At 33.5% G+C, this 25,934-nt stretch overlaps 1 protein-coding gene and 1 long non-coding RNA gene across 4 annotated transcripts; both read right to left on the reverse strand.

The window, feature by feature from the left end:
- Window positions 1-789: 789 nt before the first annotated feature.
- On the reverse strand, window positions 790-14,381 carry LOC126888282 (gastrula zinc finger protein XlCGF52.1-like). Of its 3 annotated transcripts, none has more exons than XM_050656399.1 (3): window positions 13,725-14,381; window positions 11,899-12,200; window positions 790-3,705 (listed from the first exon to the last, which is right to left on the reverse strand). In XM_050656399.1, the coding sequence occupies exons 2-3, from the start codon at window positions 12,143-12,145 to the stop codon at window positions 2,693-2,695; spliced, it is 1,260 nt and encodes a 419-aa protein (XP_050512356.1). In that variant the 5' UTR covers window positions 12,146-12,200; window positions 13,725-14,381; the 3' UTR covers window positions 790-2,692. The 3 variants fall into 3 exon arrangements, with proteins under 3 accessions (XP_050512356.1, XP_050512355.1, XP_050512354.1); XM_050656398.1 differs by having other exon boundaries at window positions 12,518-14,381; XM_050656397.1 differs by having other exon boundaries at window positions 11,899-14,381.
- Window positions 14,382-23,267: 8,886 nt separating this feature from the next.
- LOC126888283 (uncharacterized) lies at window positions 23,268-25,312 on the reverse strand. The gene is made up of 2 exons (XR_007699486.1): window positions 24,672-25,312; window positions 23,268-23,550 (listed from the first exon to the last, which is right to left on the reverse strand). It is a non-coding gene; the product is annotated as an uncharacterized LOC126888283 (long non-coding RNA).
- Between the last annotated feature and the right edge of the window lie 622 nt (window positions 25,313-25,934).

Genomic DNA, 25,934 nt, shown 5'->3' on the forward strand with positions numbered 1-25,934 from the left:
ATAACAAATATTTTTCTATCAAACCAACACATTAAACACATGAAGGCCTCGTCCCACCATCAAACTGGTTTGAGCAAACTGAAAGTGACAGTTAGTGACGTCACATCCTGAGTGTTCATTGTGGATAATAATGAAAAATTTTAATTTTAAATAAAGTACAAACAAGTTAGACAACTCAATACAAAAAATTTTATCAAACTAGACTGATAGTGAGAGCAGATTTTTAGAATTTCAAAAAAACTGCAATTGTGACGTCACTTTGACGTACTTCCGGAGTTTGCTCAAACTGTTTGATCAAATTATTTGATGGTGGGACGCGGTCTTGATACTATAAATAAAGTTATTTATAGTATCATGACTAAACATATCAAAATAGCGTGTACCAAAATATACAGACACTGTGCACGCTAAATAATGACGTCACTGGTTTGATGAAGTTTAATTCGCGTGTACCTAACTTTTTTATTTGCGTACACGTTAGCGTGTACCTAGACACAGCGGTTTGTTATACATATCTTTAATGACATCTGTGATGAATGGAACCTTCAGATCTTCATTTAGTGTTAAATTCGACACGAACCAAGGTGCACTTGAGATCATGCGTAGTATTTTTGACTGACTCCTTTGGATGATAGCAATATTAGATTTGCTTGCACATCCATATGGGTTTGATTATGGTGTTGTATATCAACAGTTTATTTTCCAAACTTAATTTTGATTTTCTACGTATTAACCAGTAGAATTCTTTGACTTTCATATTAACTATTTTGAATGGGAAATAAGTCACAATTAAATTGAAAAAATAATTTTATTAACGTTTCGACGCCCAAATCGGGTGTCGTTGTCAAAATACAAAATATTACTAAATTAAACAAAAATGTTGTTGCTTAGTAAAAAATTCTTCTAATAATTGATTTAATCTGACTCATTTATATCGCCAATTCAGACATATATTATACATTTTCAAGTAGAAGACTTTAAAATGATATTGCCAATATTTATGAGTTGCGTTCCTGGGACGACTTTACTGACATAGTTCATTCGATTACATGAAATCAACCCCAACCCAAGAATATCCGCCACAAGGAAATGGCTTGTGGCGGATAAAAAAAATGCCACAAGGAAATAGCTTCAGAACAACATTTGACTTTCATGTCGATTTGTTTTCTCTTCTTTGTTATGTGCACTTTCCAAGTAAGTTTAGAGTCTAGATGTATGCCGAGGTATTTGGAAGAGTTGTTTTTATCAATAATTTTGTTATGTATGTATAGTGATGGACACTGATCTTTTCTTGTAGTAAAGTTGACGTGGATGGATTTAGCCTCTTTTATTTTAATTTTCCATTTTTTGACCCAATTTTCTAGGTCATTTTGTAGGATGTTTGAAGCTTCTACAGGATCTTGGTGAATTGCTAAGATGACGGTGTCGTCCGCAAAGGTTCCTATGACAGTGTGGTGGACGTAGGAATGTCTGATGTATAGAATGGGACCCAAGACACTGCCTAAGCGGGACTCCGGCCTCGATTGGGAATTTTTGCGAATATTCATCATTCACTTTTACAATAAACTGTCTGTCATGAAGATATGATTCGAGCACTCGATAGAAGGATAGTGGAAAGATTTTAGATATTTTATATAATAGTCCATCATGCCAAACCTTGTCAAAGGCTTGGCTAACATCCAAGAATACTGAGGGACAGTATTGTTTTTGTTCTATTGCTAGATTTATTGTATTTGCTGAACTGTTGAGTGGCCTTGTCGAAAACCAAATTGGTGTGATGGAATTCAATCCTCAGGGAGTACTTCCTTATTTATTCTTTGAAGTATGAGTCTACCGAGTCTACTATACTCTGTCTACCGAACAGACGGAGTAATCACCTGAATAAATCACAATTTTTCTTCAAAATACCTTAGCTCACTTGCATGTACACAATACCGATAACACCAATATAGTCTGTTCGCTAAACTCAGACGCAAATTTCTAGATATTTTAGTCGGTAATTTTGCCAATTTTAGTAAAATTGGCAAAAAATAGTTACTAAATAGTTAATAATCACTAAATAGTTAGTAATTTTGCCAGTTTTTGCAAATTTGGCAAAAAACAAAAAAATTATCGACTTAAATATCTAGCCAGTTGCGTCTGAGTTTAGCGAACCGACTATACCAAATACCTTGTTATGAGTATTATGTACCAAGGCGTGACTTAAGGTATTTTGAAGAAATATTGTGATTTATTCACCTGAGTACTCCGTATGCTCAGTAGACAGGGTATAGTACTTTTGACATGGCTGGCAATAAGCTGATTGGTCGATACGATGAAACTTCGTTTGGGTTTTTGCCTGCCTTCAGTATTAAAATTATTTCTGCTGTTTTGAGTTGCCTCGGCCAGTAGTTTAGTCTCAAGATAGCATTGAAAATGTACATTATGAGTATGACTCCTCTGCTTGGCAGTTCTTTTAGCATTTTGGAGGTTACTTTGTCGATCCCTAGAGATTTTCCTGGATTTAAGAAGTTCATTTTGAAAGAAGTTCATTTTGAACTTCCTTTACAGAAAGTTGTTTGGTTGCAGGTTGTTACATATTTCACAAGTTGTTACATATTTCATTGAAATATTATTTTTTCATTATTTCAATTTGGCGCCCAACGTGGGGCCCGACGATTTCAATATTATTTCAATTATCTGGGGTAGTTTATCACTCCAATGCACAAGGCTTTTCCCTATTGTGCAGTTTCATATGAGATTTTAAATGATTACTTTGCGAAAACTGTTTTGAGCATATTTCGCATTTAAATGGTTTTTCTCCAGTGTGAGTCCTCATGTGTTCTTTTAAAAACAAACTTAGTGAAAACCGTTTCATGCAAATTTCACATTCAAAAGGTTTTTCTCCAGTATGCATTTTTATGTGTGCTTTTAAAGTAGATCTGTGTGAAAATTGTTTGAAACATATACTGCATGTAAATGGTTTTTCTCCAGTATGCCTTCTCATGTGGCTTTTTAAATCAGAACTTTGTGAAAACTGTTTGGTGCAAATTTCACATTTATAAGGCTTTTCCCCAGTGTGCAATTTCATATGTGACTTTAAATGAGTACCTCGCGAAAACTGTTTGGTACATATTTCGCACATAAATGGTTTTTCCCCAGTATGCGCTCTCATGTGTTCTTTTAAAGAATGGCATTGTGAAAAACCTTTGGTGCAAATTTCACATTTAAAAGGTTTTTCTCCAGTATGCGTTTTTATGTGTGCTTTTAAAGTAGATCTGAGTGAAAACTGTTTCTTACATATTTCACAAGTAAAAGGCTTTTCCCCAGTGTGCACTATCATGTGTGTTTTTAAATGAGTACCTCGCGAAAACTGTTTGGTGCATATTTTACATTTAAATGGTTTTTCTCCAGTATGCGTTTTTATGTGTTCTTTTAAAGTAGATCTTAGTGAAAATTGTTTGAAACATATGTTGCACGTGAATGGTTTTTCCCCAGTGTGTATTCTCATGTGTTCTTTTAAAGAAAAATTGACTGAAAACACTTTTTTGCAAATTTCACATTCAAAAGGTTTTTCCCGATGGTGGACTCTCATGTGTTGTTGTAAGGATGAATTCGTTAAACACACTTTAGGACAAATTTTACAAATGAATACCTGTTCTTCAATTACAGTATCCTCTTTTATTATGTTGGTTGCATCATTTTGTAAATCTTCACAAAAGAAACCTAAAATCATAGTTATATAGTGAATTCGCTTTAAAAGAAAATAAAATGTATAATTGAGGGGTTGACAACAAATATCGTCAGTCAATTAAGTCAATATCGTTCTCAGTCAATTAAGTACCAATATCTACAGATTGCCGATTCGCAGAATAAATAAAGGGTGATTCATTTGGAGGTACTTTGAAAAAAATAAATTTAATTTGAAAATCTTTATTACAGTCGAACCCTCTTATTGGAATAGCCTTCGTGCCAATCAAAAGTATTCCTATAACCGGAATATTCTAATAACCGATCATTGGTCGCTAGTGAAAATGCTTCGGGACCTCAAATTTTTATTCCTTAAACCGGGATATTCCTTTAAGAGGTATTCTAATAAGCGGGTTTGACTGTATTATACAAAAGAACCATTCTTTACAATAACTTCTTAACGATAATTTCTTTTAAATGTTGACCGTGACTGCGATTACCATGGTCCATTCTGAAGTTCCAATTCTCGATGACGCGTTCGAACATTTCCATTTGTATTTGACCAGTGACTCTGGTAATATTGGCAACCAATGCCTCAATCGTAGCCGGTTTATTCATGTAGACTTTGGACTTTAGGTAGCCCCAGAGGATAAAGTCTAGAGGTGTGATGTCACAGGATATAGGCGGCCAATTTACTGGTCCGAAGCGTGAAATAAATTGCTCACCGAATCGTTCCTGCAGAAAAGCCACGTTTTCAGGGAATGTATGGTAAGTGGCGCCATCTTGTTGCAAGCAAATATAGTCAAGACCACGAGCTTCAATTTCAGTCACCAAATAGTCCGTCATCATGATGCGATAACGGTCTCCATTCACAGTAACATTCTGGCCGGACATGATTATGAACTGACAATTCCACTGGCCCATAAACCACACTAAACAGTTGTTTTTTTCTGAATGTAATGGCCACTCTTGAACCTCTTCGGGTTGCTCATCACCCCAAATACTGCTATTTTGTTTACTCACGTCCCTATTAAGGCAAAAACAGTCCACAATTATGTGGACCATAAATTGCTCTAAGCGCACGAAACACATTCCTCATAGAACTCCTATATTCGTAATACAGCTGCATAATTTCTAGACGCTGTGCCATCCAGGATGAAATGTCAAACAATACTGAATAAAAATACGTCAGGTGATACGATTCATGCACGACCTCACATCAAATCCCCACCAAAAAAAGTACTCTAAATGAATCACCCTTTGCAATAGCCTATAAATAAAAAAAAGACAAAAATGATAACCAATCTCGTCCCCAATGAGCTGATAGAAATCGAGAAATCGCCCACAGAACCTGTGGAAAAATATGTGTATTTGGATAAGGTTAACGTGAGAGAACCAAACATGCAAGCTACTCCGAAAACTAAGTTTAGGTTGGTCTGCATTCGGAAAAATGAGACGTGTTTAAAACAAATAATCCAATCCATTTATAAAGGAAAGCTTTTAACCAAACTAATGCGTTTTACCAGTCCTCACTTACGGACTGTATACGGACTGTATGTGAGGACTGGTATAAACCACAAATGTTTATAACCACTTGAATTTCCAGAGGAAGCGTTTTACTAAAGGAAATTTGATGATTACCACTAAAATTTTTTCTTCTGTTACACCGTTCTCTGTTCTCTGATGTACACCGTTATTAGGCGTCAACGCCCTTCGGTAGGGATCTATGGAGAAGTCACCAAGCCGCAAGCCCTTATCCCTTGCCGTACAGCTCCTCCATAGGCCGATCAGACACCAGTTTGTTCCAGACCAAGTCGTAGATTCTATAGAATTTTATACTACGACGTTGGCCTTTTTATTCTTCAAATGACCAGGCTGGTATTTTCAAATACCACTACTAAATTAGCACTAAAATGCTACTAATTTAAACGCTAATATTTATTATTTATTTATTAATACGTTGTATACAGTTAATGTTTTAGAAAAAATACTAAGTTTTCACTTTAATGGCATATAAAACAACATAATGCTATTCTATATCCCACCAGAATGAAAACAATGGGAACCTTCTCTGGTTACACGTCCGAGGCTTCTACAATTTCCAAGCCATACGAATGCTGAGACTAAGAAAGATGAGGGAATTCTACAATTTACAATTCACGTCCCATCTGCTCAGCGCAGTAAAGTTCCAACGAGAATGGTTCCCTTCGTACTCCAATCAGAGTAAATGTAAATCAAAAATGAATAACCATTTTTAATTTCGTTGCAAAACGAAAATACAGCCGAACCATATTCTAGTCCAATCAGAGAGTGCAACAAGCACCTCTACCGGTTTCGAAACTTATTAGCCTCTCATCAGGAGGCACATAGTATGTTGTTCTCTCTGATCCAACCAAAACAAACCCCAGCGTGCAGTCCCGGATTGCAACGAACGAAATGGTATAGATGCCCTAGCGGCAACTGCTAGCAAAAAGACTAAGTTTTCACTCTAATAGCATATAAAACAACATAATGCTATTCTACATCCCACCAGAATGAAAACAATGGGAACCTTCTCTGGTTACACCTCCGAGGCTTCTACAATTTGCAAGCCATATGGATGCTGAGACTAAGGAAGATGAGGGAATTCTACAATTTACAATTCACGTCCCATCTGCTCAGCGCGGTAAAGTTCCAACGAGAATGGTTCGAGAGAGCAACATATGTGCCTCCTGATGAGAGATTAATAAGTTTCTAAACCGGTAGAGGTGCTTGCTGCAGTCTCTGATTGGACTAGAATAGGGTTCGGCTGTATTTTCGTTTTGCAACGAAATTGAAAATGGTTATTCATTTTTGATTTACATTTACTCTGATTGGAGTACGAAGGGAACCATTCTCGTTTGAACTTTACCGCGCTGGGCAGATGGGACGTGAATTGTAAATTGTAGAATTCCCTCATCTTCCTTAGTCTCAGCATCCGTATGGTTTGCAAATTGTAGAAGCCTCGGAGGTGTAACCAGAGAAGGTTCCCATTGTTTTCATTCTGGTGGGATGTAGGATAGCATTATGTTGTTTTATATGCCATTAGAGTGAAAACTTAGTGTTTTTGCTAGCAGTTGCCGCTAGGGCATCTATGCCATTTCGTTCGTTGCAATCCGGGACTGCACGCTGGGGTTTGTTTTGGTTGGATCAGAGAGAGCAACATATGTGCCTCCTGATGAGAGACTAATAAGTTTCGAAACCGGTAGAGGTGCTTGCTGCACTCTCTGATTGGACTAGAATATAGTTCGGCTGTATTTTCGTTTTGCAACGAAATTGAAAATGGTTATTCTTGGAACAAATATAATATGGTTCATATTTTACACGTAAAAAAATTTTCACTTATATGTACTGTTATGTCTCTTTAAAATAAGTTTTCTTATGACGATTCTTCAAGTCAAGTCATTCATTCATGCATGTTACTATACAAAGGTGTTTACATACGTCAAACAACAGTGAACAACTTTGGTTCACAAATATAAAAACACAAGGCATAATATGAAATATTCAGCCGTGTGATGGATGACCGAAGTTAACTTTAACGTTTGAGTTAAAGTTAAGATAACTCTCAGGGATAACGTGCCCATAACTATTTACGTAAAGTCGGTGTGATAAATCTTTCACCGTTATGAGATCGTTATTTCTTCAGCGTTAAAAAAGAGAAATAACATTCGACTAACAAAGTTTAAAGTAACAAATGTAGAGAACCTTATGTAGAGTAGTACAAGTTGGAGTGAGCGCGAGAGATCGATCGGAACATGCCACAAGCGCTTGACAGGATGGGAAGTTACGCATAAAAGCGGCGTTGCCGAGTTGATGCAATTGTACCAATTTGATACAATTAACAACCAAACTTTTGATACTAAAGTATCTTAAAGTAAAAACCTCCAATTTTGTGATATAAGAAATTTGCTTCAAATAACATTAAACGACGTTTTTTAAGTTTTTGTACAAAATGTGTTGGTTTAGTACATTTTGTGTCACTATTTCAGTCATTCCAGTGCATTTACAAAAATGTCTCTGGCAACAATGCATATGTTTATAAATTTCAACTTATATTCAACAATTATAGATCTGTGCCAACCAACAGTCAAACTAGACAGAAACCGTCAGCAAACAGTTGGCCAGTGCGAGAACATAATATTGTCATCGGTGCTATCCCCTCTACTCACGCTGGTCGACTATTCGCTGATAGTTTCTGACTGGTTTTACCGCTAGTTGGAACAAACCTTATATCTTGAGTTGATTTTTGTATGATTTTTAAAATTGCATTACCCTTCTATTCTTAAATTATTAGCTTTACTTTTTATTGTTAATTATTATTTTAATCGTATTATTACCACGGGCTTGAAATTGTTATTTGAAGTCTATTTTCTTGATATTTTTAATTTTGTACTGCTTTATATTTGATATTAAATTAATAACATGCCGCACAAAATCATAGGACAACATGAAGCAGAGTTATTCGTTGAATATTCACTTAGATTTATATCTAAAAACAATTCAAAAGATGAACTAACCTTACATATCCTTACATAACTACAGAGTTATCTCATAACTTGAGGTTTAACGTCGCGTTATAAAGTGACAGTTGATATACCAGATAACTCAAGAACTGTCAAGAAATAACGCAAGTAGTTAAGTTAAATATGATACATCACACCAATTCGAGGATTATAACATAACTACAGGATAACTTTACGTTAACGATAACTTCCGTCATCCATCACACGGCTGAATACATACATTAATTACAAGACAAACACGCTCTGGGTTCCTAAGTATAAATAGAGTACAATTCAACAATTCACAACTCAGTTCTGGCTAATGAGAAAATTCTTGTTTTTTTAATTATAAAATTGGCAATTCAGTAATTTCAGTAGGCAGCTTGTTGTAAGATATTACACTATTAGGTCCGTCTCTACTTCTTTGAAGCCTGGTGTAAGGCAGCATTAAGGAATGCTTATTCCTGGTTTCATATAAATCGTTTATATTTAATTATATGATTAATAACATAATATAATATATAATTAACATTATAATTACATAATTAATAACCTCAATATATAATTATATAATTCATAAGTTAATTAATTATATAATTAATAACCTCTAGCATCACGATTTTTTTTGAATGACTCTCGCGTCACGACCACGACTGCCTCACCATTTTGAATAATGCTTGATAGGAGTTTACACTTTACACCCACCAAAATTCCATACCGAATGATAAGAAGTATTCACTTCAAAAACAAAAGTAAATCATTTTTAAACACTTTAAAAAAGTTTTGATAAATTTTCCCAGAAAAGTGCTTAATTTTTTGTTTATTTCACATTGTACTATTTGATTTGGAATTTGACGAATAAGAACCTACTATGTGGGCAAAAGCACACATCGGCACAATAACCCTTTTTTGAAGTGAAAACTTCTTTAGGGACGTTGTGCGATTTTTGGATAGGAGAAAAAGCATTGAATTCGCGACCGTCATCGCGAATGCTATATATTATGTGTATGTACATATAAATTGTGTAGGGGTATTTTAATTTAAAATAAATGTAAAACTTATTTTAGGATGGGTAAAAAGGATCGATTTCGCGACCATCATCGCGACCGTCATCTCTTCGGCGAAAAATTTTGTATGTACTATATTATGTGTATGCATACATAAATTTTATAGAAGTATTTAAATTTAAAATAAATGTAAAACTTATTTTTGGATGGGGAAAAAGGATTTATTTCGCGACCGTCATCACTTCGACGAAATAAATTTTGTACATATATTTATTACGCGTATGTATGTATATAAATTGTGTAGAAGTATTTAAATGTAAAATAAATGTAAAATCTATTTTGGGATAGGGAAAAGAATTGATTTCGCGACCGTCATCGCTTCGACGAAATAAATTTTTTACGTGTATATTATTATAATGTACGTGTAATAATAGTAATATTATTGAAGTGACAACTTCTTTAGGGACGTTGTGCACTTTTTAGATGGGGAAAAAGTATTAAATTAGCGACCGTCATAGCTTCGAAGAAATAAATTTTGGAAGTGAAAACTTCTTTAAGGACATTGTGCCCTTTTTAGATGGACAAAAATATTGAATTAGCGACCGTCATCGCGATGGTCATTGCTTCGACGAAATAAATTTTTGAAGTGAAAACTTTTTTAGAGGCGTTATACACTTTTTAGATGGGGAAAAAGTGTTGAATTAGCAACCTTTATTGCTTCGACGAAATAAATTTTTGAAGCGAAAACTTCTTTAGGGCCGTTGTGTACTTTTTAGATGGGGAAAAGTATTGAATTAGCGACCGTCATCGCGACCGTCACTGCTTCGACGAAATAATGTTTGAATTGAAAACTTCTTTAGGAACTTTGTGCCCTTTTTAGATGGGGAAAAAGTATTAAATTAGCGACCATCATAGCTTCGACGAAATAAATTTTGGAAGTGAAAACTTCTTTAAGGACGTTGTGCCCTTTTTAGATGGAGAAAAATATTGAATTAGCGACCGTCATCGCGACGGTCATTGCTTCGAAGAAATAAATTTGTGAAGCGAAAACTTTTTTAGAGACGTTATACACTTTTTAGATGGGGAAAAAGTGTTGAATTAGTAACCTTTATTGCTTCGACGAAATAAATTTTTGAAGTGAAAACTTCTTTAGGACCGTTGTGTAGTTTTTAGATGGGGAAAAAGTATTAAATTAGCGACCGTCATTGCTTTGACGAAATAAATTTTAATTGAAAACTTCTTTAGGGACGTTGTGCACTTTTTAGATGGGGAAAGGTATAGAGTTTGCGACCGTCATCACTTTGCCGAACTAAATTTCGTACGCATATATATTATGTGTATGTATACATAAATAGCATAGATCGTACGCAATTCATAAATAATATAGGTATAGCACTTCTTTTTGGATGGGGAAAAAGCATTGAGCTCGTAATTTATATACTATAAGAAGTTTTCACTTCTGTCGGCACTCCCATGAGTGCTTTAAATTTTTTTTTCTTTGACATGTTAGCTATGTGTACGGAAAATTCCATGTTAATCCAAGCGGTTATTTTTAAAATACAGTGGTTTTGCAATATTTTACCGTGAGTGAATGGACTAAAAGTAAAATATATGAATCTATGATACTCATAAACAAGGGTATGTGTGTTTTGTTTGTTTACCCAAAATGTTTTTGACTAATGGGGTTTTTGCTATCAATCCCTCAATTGGAACAAAAAGTTAATCTAGGTTATCTACATGCAAAAAAGTATTTTTATCGCCAACCGTCACTAAAGTAATTCATTATTGTACTCATTTGCCCTCATTTGCGGCAGTAAAGTAACACTTTATTGTACTGAAAGAAGAATTTTACTTTACCTGCCGCGATTAATCGAGATTGAATGTAAGTGGTCTATGGCAGTAATCGATTATTTTTTGAGTTAACTTCCAATTTATTTACTTTAATTATTAAAAATATTGTACAAAATTTACAACATTGTTAATTAAATTTATGTCAAAATGTGAAATTCTGTAGTATTTTGTAATTATATTCATATAAAATCAATCAAAACTTAACCAATTTAGTAATTATTCAATATTGATAACTATCGATTAAAAATCGAAAGCAGCCATCATGCAAAAGTCATCTGTCATCACTGTCATGAAATTCTTCTTAAAAAATTCTTAAATTGTAAATTGTAAGTAAGTGTTAAAACCAATATTAAATTATTGGCGATAAAATTTTTATGCACCACATCAGTAAAGACTCTTTATCAAACTTGTCTGTTATTCGCCTGGCTTGCTCTGCTTATAATATCAGACTCGTTTGATAAAGAGTAACTTTACTGACTTGGTACATAAATAACTATTATTTAACATAGAATAGTAACAAAACGAGTCACTGATATATGACTGCCACTTTTTAGCTACTTACTGTTATAATTATTGTTTAGTGCCTGGTTGCACCAACAGATAATAAGCGTGTACCTTAAGCTTAAATATAAATGTAAATCCTTATGCTGGGGTCACACTAGCATCTAATACCGTTAATTACCGCATTATTTGATATATTTCCAATGCAAATAATGTGATAATTAATGGTATTACACGCTAGTGTTGCCCCAGCATTGAAGTATAAGCTGAGCTGGGCTAAGCTGAAGCTTAAGATCTGTTGGTGCAACCAGGCATTAATTTTATAAAAGCTTCAGCAAATTATTTACCTAATGCATTTGTTTGTTTTTCTTCAACTGGCGTAAATTTATCTTCATCTATTTCTGTCTTTATAGGGTATTCCTTTAAGTCTAAATAATCAAATGTGTCATCTGCATTTTCTGTCTTGGGCTCTTCCTTAATCTCAATCTTGTTGATATCCAGAAGACTATTTTCCAGCTCATTATTATATATTTCTGTTTTACATTTATTCTCATTAAATTCTGGTTTCACGTCCATTTGATTTAACTTGATCATATGTATTTCTGCTATATACCAACGGATTGGCTACTGTCGACTTTTGTGACTTTACCTAAAAAAGCAAATTTGAAAAGATGTAGTGACTACCGAACCATCAGCCTGATAAGTCATGTTTTAAAGATATTTCTATAGGTTTTCTTTAAAGACGACCGTAATAAAAGTCCGTTTGATGTTTAACAGTTTTAATTAATAAAATAGATAACTAAATTACTGATACTATTAAATTGACGAAATGTAAAAGTGTAAAAGTGTAATTACGACCAAAATCTTACGTGTTCTTATGCTTACAAAAATGAAATGTATTTATAGATAATTTGCGTCTAATCAATATAATACCCGTCTTAATTAGTCTTTTTCTAAGTATTATACCTAAGAAATGCGTCTATGGTCGCTGTGATGTTATGATCGACTGAATGTATTCGTTCTCTTTCCCTACGCTAAAACAAACCATCTTAGGCTAATCTCCTTTTACCTGTGAAACAACCCTATTAAAATTGGTTCAAAGCATATACCGACATCTTTCAATAACCCAAAACTACAAAAAATTAAAAGTAGTCCTCTACCGTCGCCGTAATCCCCAATTCGTTATGCACATCTGTGCCAACGTCCATATGTGAGACCCTTATCCCGTTCTCGTACTAATAATTAAGAAAAATGATATACAGGGGAATTTAAAATATAAGGTAAACTATTTACAATCCTACATTTCTATGAATTTTGCACTCTACGATGTACCAAAAAAATAGAAGAACAACTTGGTGATACACTGTTTGGGTTCAGCAATACCCTTGGAACCAGAGAAGCACTATTTAGTATTCAGGTTATGGTACAGAGATGCAGAGATGTCAGACATCCAGTCTATATGTGTTTTATTGACTTTGAGAAGGCCTTTGATCGATTAAAACATACTGAAATGATTGCCATTCTTCAGCAGGTGGGTATTGATGATAAAAGACCTAGGCATTATTAAAAATCTTCACTGGCATCAACATGCAACCATCAGGATTGGCCAGGACACTTCTTAGGAGCTTGAAATACGAAGAGGAGTAAGGCATGGCTGCATTTTGTCTCCACTAATATTTAACATCTATGCTGAGTTCGTTTTCAAAAAAGCAGTGGATAATGTTCAATGTAGTATCAAAATTAATGGCGTCAATATTAATACTTTGTAATACTCAGATGACAGGGTGAAGAACTTCAACATCTAGTTAATAGGATTACCACAACGTATGATGAAGACAAAAGTGATGGTTGCCAGTAAAATGTATCGCTTATCCTTGTTTAACTTATTGTGGTTTCTATGGCCAAGTGGCTTAATTTTGCGATGCTAGTTTCTGTAAGTAAAAAGAGACCCCTAGTATAAACAATAATTCATGAATTTCGTGCATATGCAAAGATCCATTGAAACAATTGTGTATTTGATGATTCTAAGTATACAAACAGGTCCATTACCATTTACTGAATAACATTTAAACTTTCTTTGTTTCTGGGGAATTTTCTGGGCAGTGTAAGCTGTGATTTAGATTATTGTAAAGGCTGTTGTTAACATTAGAATTTACAGGAACCGAATCATTACCTGGGGAATGTTGAGCCCCTTTTCCAATTACAATAATTTAAAAAGATAAAAACTGGATTAGCATTAAACCAACGAATATAGAATCTCAATTGATTAAACTGTGGTGATATAATAGTCAACTTATATATAGACCTATATATAGGCCACTGCAATACAAACTTTAGTTAGGGATTCCTAACTGCAACAAAATAGATTTTTAAGACAAGTTGAAAGGTTACGCATGTTGTGGTGTTGTGTTCATTATTTTTTACGAAAACTAGTTTGGTAGTTTACACTTTACAAAAGAGAAATCTTTCTATACTACAAAAAACTACAAACAATTCAAAATTCAGAAAGTCTTGAAATAAAAAATTAATTGACACTTAACTTAAACTTAACCCTCTTTTCTTCTTTTCTATGATTGATACTGTAAACTGTATTAGGGAATCCATCGACCTGTCAAAGTTAAATCACGTGATCTTTGGTTGGCACACAAAACCAATGAACCATAGATTAATAATATAGTATTACCATCATAGAGGTATATATTAACATAGAGTGAGCCCTCACTCCGCCACCACTGACGACAAGATCTCTTCGACTGGTTTGCGGTATCTCTTTCTAGCACAATGTATCGAGAAACATAACATGAAACTAAGTGGGGGTACGGAACGGCAACTGAAATAAGGAGAATTACTTTATTCTTCTTTTTTCTTTAATTATTATGACAAATGACAAGACAACATAACCCAAATAATTTAATGCGGCCCTATTTCTATTTTTGAACAAAATGTTGGAAATATCTTAGTTTATTTTTAGTTCTAGCTTATTTACGGCTAGATTGAAAATCTGAATTTTCTAATATTGGTTCATGATTATCATCAGAGACTTGATTCGGTTCTTAAACAGGTAAATTTTTTGTCTCATCTGATATTGATTTGGTAGTGGAATTCTTTAGTGTATTATTTGGACTTTCATTTTCATCTTAATCACTATTGTGATTCAATAATTTTAGGTCACTTTTAGGAGCTGAGTACTTCGTTGCAACTGTACTTTTCTTTCTGTTTGGATACTGCATTAAGGCATAATCTGCATTGGCTTCTAAAAGATAATCCTCTTCAACTAAAGGATCAAACTTACTCATTCATACAAATTTTCTTAGTAATACTTTGTCTGAATCCTTCATGAAGAAATAGAATTTCTGCTAGTTGATCTTCATTGAAAAGTAAACACATGTTCATGATGTGTACAATTGGTTGCTGTAGACAGTAAACTTCATATAGAGTGCAGAGCATCTGGTATATAGAACATTTTTCCATTTAGTGATGTCTAAATTTCTGGTTTTCAATGCTAGATTCACTGCTTTCCATATAACTCCATTGTATCCTTAGACAAGGAAAGAGAGAGGACGAGTAATCCTATGACCAAAAGTGAAGCCAAACTGACACCGGGGATTTTGATCATCGACGTATCTTTGGGGTATTGTTATGCATTGAGTATTTAAAATAAAAACATGAAATGTATTTAAAATGAAGAATTTGTGTACGGTAAATGTTTTATTAAGTTGCTCATATTACGTACATATGTTTCAATACATACATATGTTTTTATTACGAATTTTAGATGATGATTTACTTTATTTTTTATGAAATTTTAACCTTCAACGAACACCCACCACTGGCAACCCATTGTTATTTTTGACGTGACCGCCATGTTTCTGGTGACAAACAAACCAAAAACTGGCTTCACTTTTGGAACGTGTGTGTTAAATGGGTGTTACCCGTCCTCTCTTTTTTCCTTGTCTAAGATTGTATCTTTTAACTTAACCATTTCCTTCAATATGGTGTTGTTCTACTTGAAGATATTCCTTTAGAGTGTAGGTAATTAATAAATTCTTGGTAAGTCAAGCTAGTCCCCCGGTCTGACTGGACGTATCTTAGCATGGAAATCTTGAAAATTCATCAATTTTTTTTTGTTCAGAATCTGTGAGGATACGTGAGAAAAAAGTAACGGGTCTTCCAGATTGACTCAGCATGATAGAAATAGCAAATTCATTCATGTATCTGTTTCAACAATGAGAATTTATTTTTCATTAATTACTGTCCATAGAAGTGCAATATTGTATATCCCAAAATATTTATAACTTTTGATTGTAGTGACATTTATTTTGATTTAAAGTTAACCCATATTTTTTAACGGCATTTAAAAACTTCTGTAAATTCAAATCATAGCTATCTTGATCCTCACCACTAACTGTTATGTCATCTAAATAAGCGTAAACCCCTTGTAGATTTTCTTTTTTATTGATAGAATCAATGGCTCTCTGAAAATATGATAATCCATTGGTCACCCCAAGAGGAATACGACAAAATTGGTAAAGGCATCCACTTTCCTCAAAAGCTGTACATGGTTTGTCAGATTCATGAATTGGTATTTGATGATACGCGTTTTTTAAATCAACTTCCATCTGACGTTTATAATTTTCGTTTTTGAAAAAAATGATGTATCACAGACTTAAAATGCGTTTATCTCAAACACAGTTAAGTTTAGCGAGATGAATGTAGTATACTTTTTTGAATAAAAATATGAACATAATAAAAATTTTGATTCAAAAAATTGAATGTATTAAATGAGTGCTGAAAGACGTATGTAGCTCCTTTTGGGAAATATTAAATTAATATTTATTGACAGAAAACTCCACTTTACAATTAAAAATAAAAGTCAAAATTAAACATTGAACACAAGTTAACTTACATTACTTACAATTAAACTAACGACATCAAAAAATTAAAACCAAATTAAAATAATTCACGTGAAATAGTTCTTTTAAAAGCATTTAGTGTGACTCCCATAAAGTCTATATTTGGAAACTCATTTACACTAGAAACAATTCTATTTAAAGGCATATTTTCTGCATGACGTGTATTGCACGATCTAGCGGATAGCAAGGGACATCTTCTCAAATTCCTAGCTGGAACATAAAAATCTATTCGACCCAGAATGCTAGGTGCAACAATAATACCATTTAACACCTTAAATATGAAATTAAGGTCAAAGTATCGCCTGCGATCCTCTAGACGGTGCAAATGAAACATCTGCATGACCTGACTGGAATTCAATTGCATTCCTCTAGTTCCTAATCTATACCGCAGATATATAACGAATTTATTTTGAATCGATTCAATTCGATATTTGTGATTCTCATAACTTGGACTCCAAATCACTGAACAATACTCTAGTAATGAACGAACATAACTCAAAAACAATCTCACAATTACAAACAAATTATTAAAATCATATGACATTCTGATGACTAACCCTAATGTCCGATTAGCACGTGCAATAGTGGCATCATAATGGTCCACGAAACTTAGCTTACTATCCAGTAACACACCTAAATCCTTAATTACCTGAACCCTAGATAAATCCACATCTCCGATCTTGTATTTAAAATCACTGGTGGTCTTATTACGTGAAAAAATAATATATGAGCGTTTCGAAGCATTCAATCAGATTATTTTCCTGGCACCAATGTACTAAAGAATCCAAGTCTCTCTGCAAACCCTCACAATCAGATTCTGACCTAATGCATTTAAATATCTTTAAGTTGTCTGAAAATATCAGGTATTCAGATTTAAAGTTCCTACCAATATCATTTACCAACAACAGAAAAAGCTTAGGACCCAAATGGGAACCCCTGACATGGTTTCAAATCCATTAGAAACACATCCTGCTGATCTTACTTGCAATGTTCTTCCTTGCAAATACGAAGTAAACCAAGCTAATAAAGAACCAGTGATACCAGAGTTTCTCAGCTTTGTAATTAAGACATTATGATCTAGTAGGTCAAAGGCCTTACTGAAATCGGTGTATATAGAGTGCACCTCGTAACCCTCATCCATTGCTGTACCTATACTATCGATATACAAAAAGAGGTTAGTGAGAGTAGAACGTCCGCCTACAAATCCACGTTGGTTGTCCGTAATAAAGTTCCTAAAACAATTATCCAAACTTGGCAAAACCATTTTTTCAAATACTTTAGATAAGGCTGACTGAATACAAACTGGCCGATAATTTTTGATATCACTATGATCTCCTGCCTTGAAAATAGGACACACAAAGGAATGTTTCCATCTGTTCGGGAAAATTCCCGTCTGGAGAGATTTATTAAGAACATATACTAATGGTTCACACAAGGACACTGCACTTTCTCTTAGGAACAAATTCGGTATCAAATCAGGGCCAGCCCCTTTATTGACATTTAATGACAACAACACATTCAGTAAATTGTCAAAAGTGACTTCGAGGTTACTAATTTCCACCTCCATCTGTTGTGAGAAAATTTCATTACTCTCCAGGTTATCCAGAGATTTACCATTAAAAGTGCTGTATACAGTACCAAAATGTTTCGCAAACAACTCTGTTATTTTTTGTTTGTCATTCTCACTTTCCTCACCTAGAAACATAGAGCCAGGGAGAGCACCATGTCCGTTGGTTTTATTTTTGATGAACTTCCAAAATTCACCAGCGTTCTCATTTATTCTCACTTCCATATTTGAAACGTAAGCATAGTAAGACTGCTCAGTGAGTGATGAGCATTCATCTCTCAAATTTTTAAATTCAATATAGTGGTTATACTTATTTGTAGTTTTATATTTTTTATGCGCAATCTTTTTGGCAATGACTTTACTCTCAAGTTCAGATGAGAACCAAACAGGAAAATTCGATCTTTTTATAGATATCTTTGGTACAAAAAGTTCAATTGCGTTCCAAATAATGGAATAAAAAGCATCTAAAATGTCATTTACATCCTCTAAACAGTACAACTCAATCCAATTGATCTGAAGCAAATAATTATTCAAGGCACAATAATCCGCCTTGTGAAAGTTATAATAAATATTAGTTTCCAAACTGATATATTGATTATCAAATAATATTAATGCTTCAAGTGAGGGATGATACCTGTCACACGTCATTAAAGCTTCCGCTTTTTTTAGATTTAAATAAGTATCAGAGAAACACAGATCAAGAATTGAGTCATACTGGTTTTTAAAATAATTATATTGACCTAATCCTAAAAAAATTGAATTCGTCATAAAACAAAATTTCAGTATCATACTTATATTGTTAGCAGTCGTCTCACCGTCCCATATCAGATTTGGTAGATTATAATCCCCAAATAATACTAGTTTAGAATCTTTATACTTATTCATAATTAGTTTTACAGTATCAATGTGATTGGAGTAAACATCCAATCTAGATCTGGGCGGAATGTAGACACAGCCAAAAACATATTTAATGCAATTAATAGTAATTCCAGCAAAAACCTGTTCTACATTTGAACTGGCAATTTCCACTAGACAAGAACTGATATCACTTCTAACTGCAATTAACACTCCACTTCCTTTTGATTTCTCGCTGGAAATATGATCACGGTCCCGACGGTATACGGTATATAAATCACAGAAAACTTCATTACTTTTAATTTCAGGACCAAGCCAACTCTCTGTTAGGAAAATAACGTCATATATAGCTGAACAGGATGTCAAATATATGTCCTTTAGCTTCGTACGCAGACCACGCACATTTTGGTATTAAAGTGATATACTATTCATACTTATGTTCGCATTTGGGAGTTTTTTGGATTCTGGTGGTTTTGTTCTTTTACCTTTGAAATAAACGGGTTACCATTCTTGTATCGTATTGCCAAGTTTGATTCACCATTTCTTCTACGCCTATCAAGTTCTTCATATAATTTCTTGAGATGATTTCGTTGCATTTGAGTAAGATCTGATTTAATCAATATGCTCGATGGCTTCAACTTATGTTTGTTTTTAAGACATGCAATCATTGTGGTATTATTTTGAAAAATTACCTTAAGTGGTCTTGGCCTGTCACTACTGCTATTACCACGTCATACCCTCAAAACCTTAAACTCAGTTGCTCCAACCTCCAGTTTCGTTAGTACTTCTCGAGTATTTGCCTTGTCATGATCTATTCTCTCATTAGTAACCTTAGATTGGCTCTCATCAACATTATAGATTAGTATATTTTTAGATCGACTACTTCTATCTTCTAATTCCAAGAACATATCTTGCTATATATCATTTTTGGTGGCGAATTTAGATTTCTCGTCCCAAAAAACCCCCGCTTACCAAATTTAGTGTTATTATCTCATGCCGTTAGGAAATATTCAAGAATAAATAAAATAAAAGTTTAACTTTGACACCCTGTATCTCGGTTATTATCAACTTTCGTACTAAGGTAAGTTAGCTTAAATCGAACTATTTTAACCCCAGGAATCTAAGGGTAAGCTATCGCCCATTCTTTACCAAACACCCTGTTATCGTACTAGTGACGTCATCCATTTGGATGTGACGACGTAATCTACTATTTTTTTTAAATTGGAATAGGGGTCGAGTGCTAGCTCATTTAAAAGGTTATTCAATTCCCTATTCAGTAATATAAACATTAACATGATTAATTATACAGAGTGTCCAAAGAATTTTTTTTAAATTAAATTAATTGACACAAAAAGAAGAATGAGCTAGCACACGATCGCTATTCTCATTTAAAAAAATATTTGATTACGTCATCACGCCCAGATGGATGACGTCACTAGTATGTTGTATACAGTAGAACCCCGAAAATCCGAACTAATTGGGGGGGCAGCCTGTTCGGATTCTGAAAAGTTCGGATTATTCGAAATTCAGCCTAACCAGTAATTCAAAGCTCTCCTGCAAAACTGGTAACCTGACTATGAGAAAACCGAAGTAAATTTATGTTTAACCTTTATAAGCACTACATATAAAGTACCTACGTATTTATTTTTAAGAAATTTTAAATGAAGTCCTACTAATCCAATATTGTTCAATTTTCTGGTTATACTCTGTATAGGGGAAGTATGCCCGAGACGGCATACTGGCTGAGATGGCATATCACGTGTTTTTCGTAAACTATTCCAAATTTGGTGCCTAGTATGACAGTTTTCAGTTCCTCAAGTTAAAATTTGTCGACATTGTTGAACTTATGCATGTTAGTTTTATTTTGACAGCAGTAGCCTTTGGAATGTTAATTAAGTAGGACAAAATATTTATTGACTTTTTTGTATCACATTATAATTCGCGAGTCTTTACACCTGAGTTAAGTTTTTAAATTTTGTGATGTTCCTTTACCTTATGCATGCCTATCACGCCTGTATCGATTTATATCTTAAAAATGTGCTTAAGAAAAATTAGGTTAAAAAAACGGTATGATTGCAATGTTGCCTGAGATGGCATAGTAAGCAGGTGGATAAGATGGCATAGGTATTCCATCTCACCCTTATGCGTTTTTACACTGCATTAATTTTGTTATATGATTGAAGTTTGTCGTTACAGTTATGGATCGTTTTAAGAGGAATTCGAACCAACAAAATCGATTCCGTCGATATTGAGACAAGTGACGAGGAAGATGCTGCTTGCATTTTTTGTATTGGCCTCTTTTCATTATCTCGTTCTCGAAAAACCTGACGAAGATGTGCCAAATGACTAACCTTGCCAAATTTGTGGCAAGTGGTCATATTCCGAATGTGCCGGTGTACCCAAGACTACAAAAAAAATTATTTGTGACTTATGAGTCGAGATTAGTGCCTTTATTTCAAGGGTATGCCATCTTACCCACATGTATGTGGGTGAGATGGCACATGTAATACTTTATAATTTATTTTCTCAGAAAAAAACTATAATATGTACCTTGTTAAAAAATAATGTTATATTTATGTAAATGTTCCTAGCACTGACTTTGATTTTTATTACATGTCTAACTCTATCGATTATCGATTACAAAATATTAAAAAAAAAGTATGCCGTCTCAGGCATATCTCCCCTAATAAACATGTATTTAAGTTTTTGTCTTGAATTTTTAAAAAAAATTTCACTTTCCGTTAGTTCGGATTTGCGGGGTTCTACTGTATGTCAAAAATATATATGGGGGGGGGTCAAAATATAAGTGAATAACCCTGTACATCAAGAAATTTACTACCAACGTCTCTGTTACTGAATATATCACTAAGTACAGGGCAATCTATTTAAAACTTAAAAAATCAGCTAAAAAATTATACTATCAAAATCATCTGAGAAGCTTTAAAAGTGTTGCAAAAGAAATTTGGTCCATAATAAACAATCTTCTTCAAAATCAAACTCACAAAGCTCAAACATTTTCCCTTCCAGACCATGAATACTTTATTAATGTGAGTAAAATTATAACATCAACTATTTTGTCACAAGAGATCAATTTTGTTAAGATCCGATTTCCTATCTCCCTAATTCAAGAAAGGTCTCAAATTCATTATTTATAAGAGTTGATTAATCTGAACTGATCCAAACAATCAATAGTATCAAAAGCAAATCTTCCTGTAGTACTGATGGACTATCCATAAAAATTGTCTCAAATCTCCCAGAAAATGTGTTGGGAGTCCTCATCCCACTAATGACTCTTTTAAGGGGCTATCCTAGTGTAAAAGAACGAAATTCACATACTTTTTTGGGAATATCTAAAATAAAAAGTACTGTACCAATTGTTTTGAAAATTTGCATGACTATTTATTATAAAAAGAAGTACATACAAGTAAAACAATTTTCATAAAAAAAATAATGAAAATTTAACGATTTATGCCCTATCTACTGGCACAGTGAAAATAAAAAACATGGCTCCACTGCTGCAGCGATTGGGAGTAATAGAGATCCTGAATTATAAAATTGCAAATACATATTGATTATTGAAATATAAGTTATTTCCTATACCATCAATTAGGATTTTTGGAAAAATGACGAAGTGTTGAAATTTTTTTAAATTAGCTAGAACATTTTCAGTTTCAAAAACCTCCAAATTGACATTTTTTATCCGATTAAAAAAATCCCTATTTGATGGTATAGAAAATAACCTATATTTCAATAATAACTTTGATATTTTATGTTTCAGGATCTCTTTTATTCCCAATCACTGCAGCAGTGGAGCTATGTTTTTATTTTCACAGTGCTAGTAGATGGCGAATAAATCATTTAATTTTCAATATTTTTTTATGAAAATTGTTTCACATGTACTTTTTATAACAAATGTTCATGCAAATTTTCAAAATAATTGGTACAGTACTTTTTATTTTAGAAATTCCCAAAAAAGTATATGAATTTCATACTTTTACACTAGGATAGCCCCTTCAGAAAGGTAAATTTCTAGAGCTGCCTAAAGACAGCCATCATTATTCCTCTTCATAAGGGTGGTGAAAAATCTAATGCCTGCAATTATAGACCTATTGCATTACTACTGGTACTCTCAAATAGGACTCATATTACACAAGTATAAAAACTTGTTGCTGGTATGAGCACATTGTGTAAATGTTAGGATTTAAAGAGGATATAAAAACCTTCAATACGATTATGAGGATTATGAGCGTTAGTCTCTTTATATCCTAACATTTTTTTGTTATTGTTTTAGTTTATTATTGTTTTATTGTGTTTATTATTGTTTTTTATGACTCTGTAAGTTTTGTGTATAAATTGTACAATTTTCCATGACAATAAAGCATTGTTCTATTCTAAGTTGTCTATTTTGTTAAACCAAAGCATTGATTATTATTACAAAATATTAATATAATCAATTAAATATAATATTAATCTCACAAACAATATAGGAAGTATAGTTAAAAAGAATAAACATAGTAATCCACAAGGAAATAAATCTGCACATAGCTATAGCCCAAAGTAACTTCTGTTGTTTATCCAAATCTTCAATAGTCAAAAACATTTGTGTAAAATTAGGTTCCAGCAGTTTCTCCTTTTCCTACATTTAAAATAGCTGGTGTTTATTCCTAAAAACAACAAATACATAAATAAAAACTCTAAATTGTATACCATAAAAATATCATACAAATATGACAAAATATCACAAGAGTATTTTAACATTATTTAAGGACAATTGCCATAATAAGCCACAACAAAAATGTATTAAGCGAAAAAGCTATAGAGCTGAAACAGGAAGTTGCTATGTTTGGTCTATATATTAATGAAAGTAAAAAAAAATACATAAATGGAGTGCACAAAGTCAAATCCACATGAGAATCTGAAGGTAGACAACCATACCTACGAATATGCCTCCACTTTTCCCTACCTAGACTCAATCATAAAAAATGACAACAACACCTGTCAAGAAATATAACAACGGATTCTTATCGGTAATAAGAAGTGTTTTTATGCATACAAAGACGTAATGAAAAGTAAGTTACTGTTACTGAATCGTGAGTATAAGCTTAGAATCTACAAAACAGTAATTACACCAGTGGTCACATATGGATGTGAAATGTGGACCATCTCAACCACTAATGAAAATCAACTGAGAATATTTGAGCGTAAAATACTAAGGAACATATTTGGACCAACACATTGTAGAGATGGTTCATGGAGAATTAAAATGAACCACAAGCTGAATGAACTAATGCAGAGCGCAAATATTGTTAGATTTGTAAAGTCTCAAAGACTAAACTTTCTTGGTCGCTTAGAAAAAATGTCAGATAATCGAGCTGTGATGTCAGAGATGGGAAGCCCCAAGGAAATATAACAAGAGGAAGGCCCTGTAACAGATGGATAGACGATGTAGAGAAGGATCTTAAAACCATGAATATCAGGCAGTGGTGCAGGAAAGTAGCCGACAGGGCAGAATAGAAGAATGCTGTTAAGCAGGCAAAGATTTACAAATGGTTGTAGTGTCATTAGAAGAAGAAGATTTAAGGACAGTTTAGGCAGGCTATATGCATTAAGGCATTATTAAGCTTTGCATTTAACCATATTGTAATACACTATATCTTACATGGTCAAGCATGATTTTCTTTACATAACCCTTGTTCTAAACTAGAACCGAATTGGTAAGTACATATATATTATTATTGTAGACATTTTAAGAACTTATTACTTAGTTGAATTACTTTAAACTTACCACTTATTAAATGTTTACTGCATACTGTCATATTTTAATTTGTGGTATGTTCTCTTTATTGCTTTTATCCAATGTTCCTGCCTTTGTTTGGATAAAATTCATTTAAATGTATTGCATGGGGGAAATGTATAGCCTTGGGAACAGTAAAAAGTGAGGATTTTATCCCTGTCTGTCCTATTCCCGCAATTTACAGGCTTCTCAAGAAAGCCCTTGCTACAAGTCGGTCAAACACAAGGAAAAGTGTTTTTTCTTTTTTACACACAAACAAATTGACACAAACTGATAATTACTATGGGATAATTCAGTTCTGTAGGCTATAAACAACTTTATATTTAATTTACTATCACAATTTCGCTGCACAATTAACAATAAAAAACAAAACCAAACAGAATATTCGTCTAAAAACATTTACAAATAAATGTCAATGTAAACAGTGACGTCAGTGACTAAATAAAAATAACAGGAAAGACATCAGCTAACTTCGTACTTCTCCTAACTTAAAAATGACGTTTATCATACTGTCGCAGCTTTACTATGTGTAAGAGTGAAGTAGCACTAATCCAAAGAAAAAAGATGGTGTCGTCACTTCGCTCCGAATGACACTCTCTCTATGTCAATATATACCTCTATGATTACCATCCCATTTAAACAGTGAAGCGACATTGCGGCCAACATAAAAGTGAGAGGTCCTAGAGAGAGACAGAGCTTGTCAGGGAAAATTTGACTTCTTCATTGGTTGGATATTATCATAATGACCAGAGTTGCCAGATGTGGTTTTATAAATCCCCCACTTAGAAACTGAAATTCCCTCAAATTAAGCTCAAACCCCTTAAATTTAAATTTTTGACGCATTTTAATAAATTAGTAGTCAAATGTAGAGAACAGTAAACCAAAATTATACTATTTATCAACAGAGGGCCTTGGAAATAATTCATAGGTCCTATCGTCTTCGATTATATGAGAGTATAATTATACAGTTCTACGTATATACGCAAATTTAATTTACCATGACCCCTTAAAATATCTCATAATTGTCCCTCCACAACCATTTCTGCTTAGAAAAATTCCTCTAGACGCTTTCAAATTACTCCAAAATTATGGAAAAATACCCCAAGCTGGCAACGCTGACTACCACTATAAATTTTTTGTTTAGGAAAGATGGCCATTATCTTCCCTCCTTCCCTGACTAGCGCTATCTCATCCTGGCGTCATTAAATTCACTTCTTGCCCATTCCAGAATGGCCCCATCCCATTTAAACAGTG

Source organism: Diabrotica virgifera, chromosome 7, assembly GCF_917563875.1.
Source record: "Diabrotica virgifera virgifera chromosome 7, PGI_DIABVI_V3a".
NCBI classification, from domain to species: Eukaryota; Metazoa; Arthropoda; class Insecta; order Coleoptera; family Chrysomelidae; genus Diabrotica; species Diabrotica virgifera.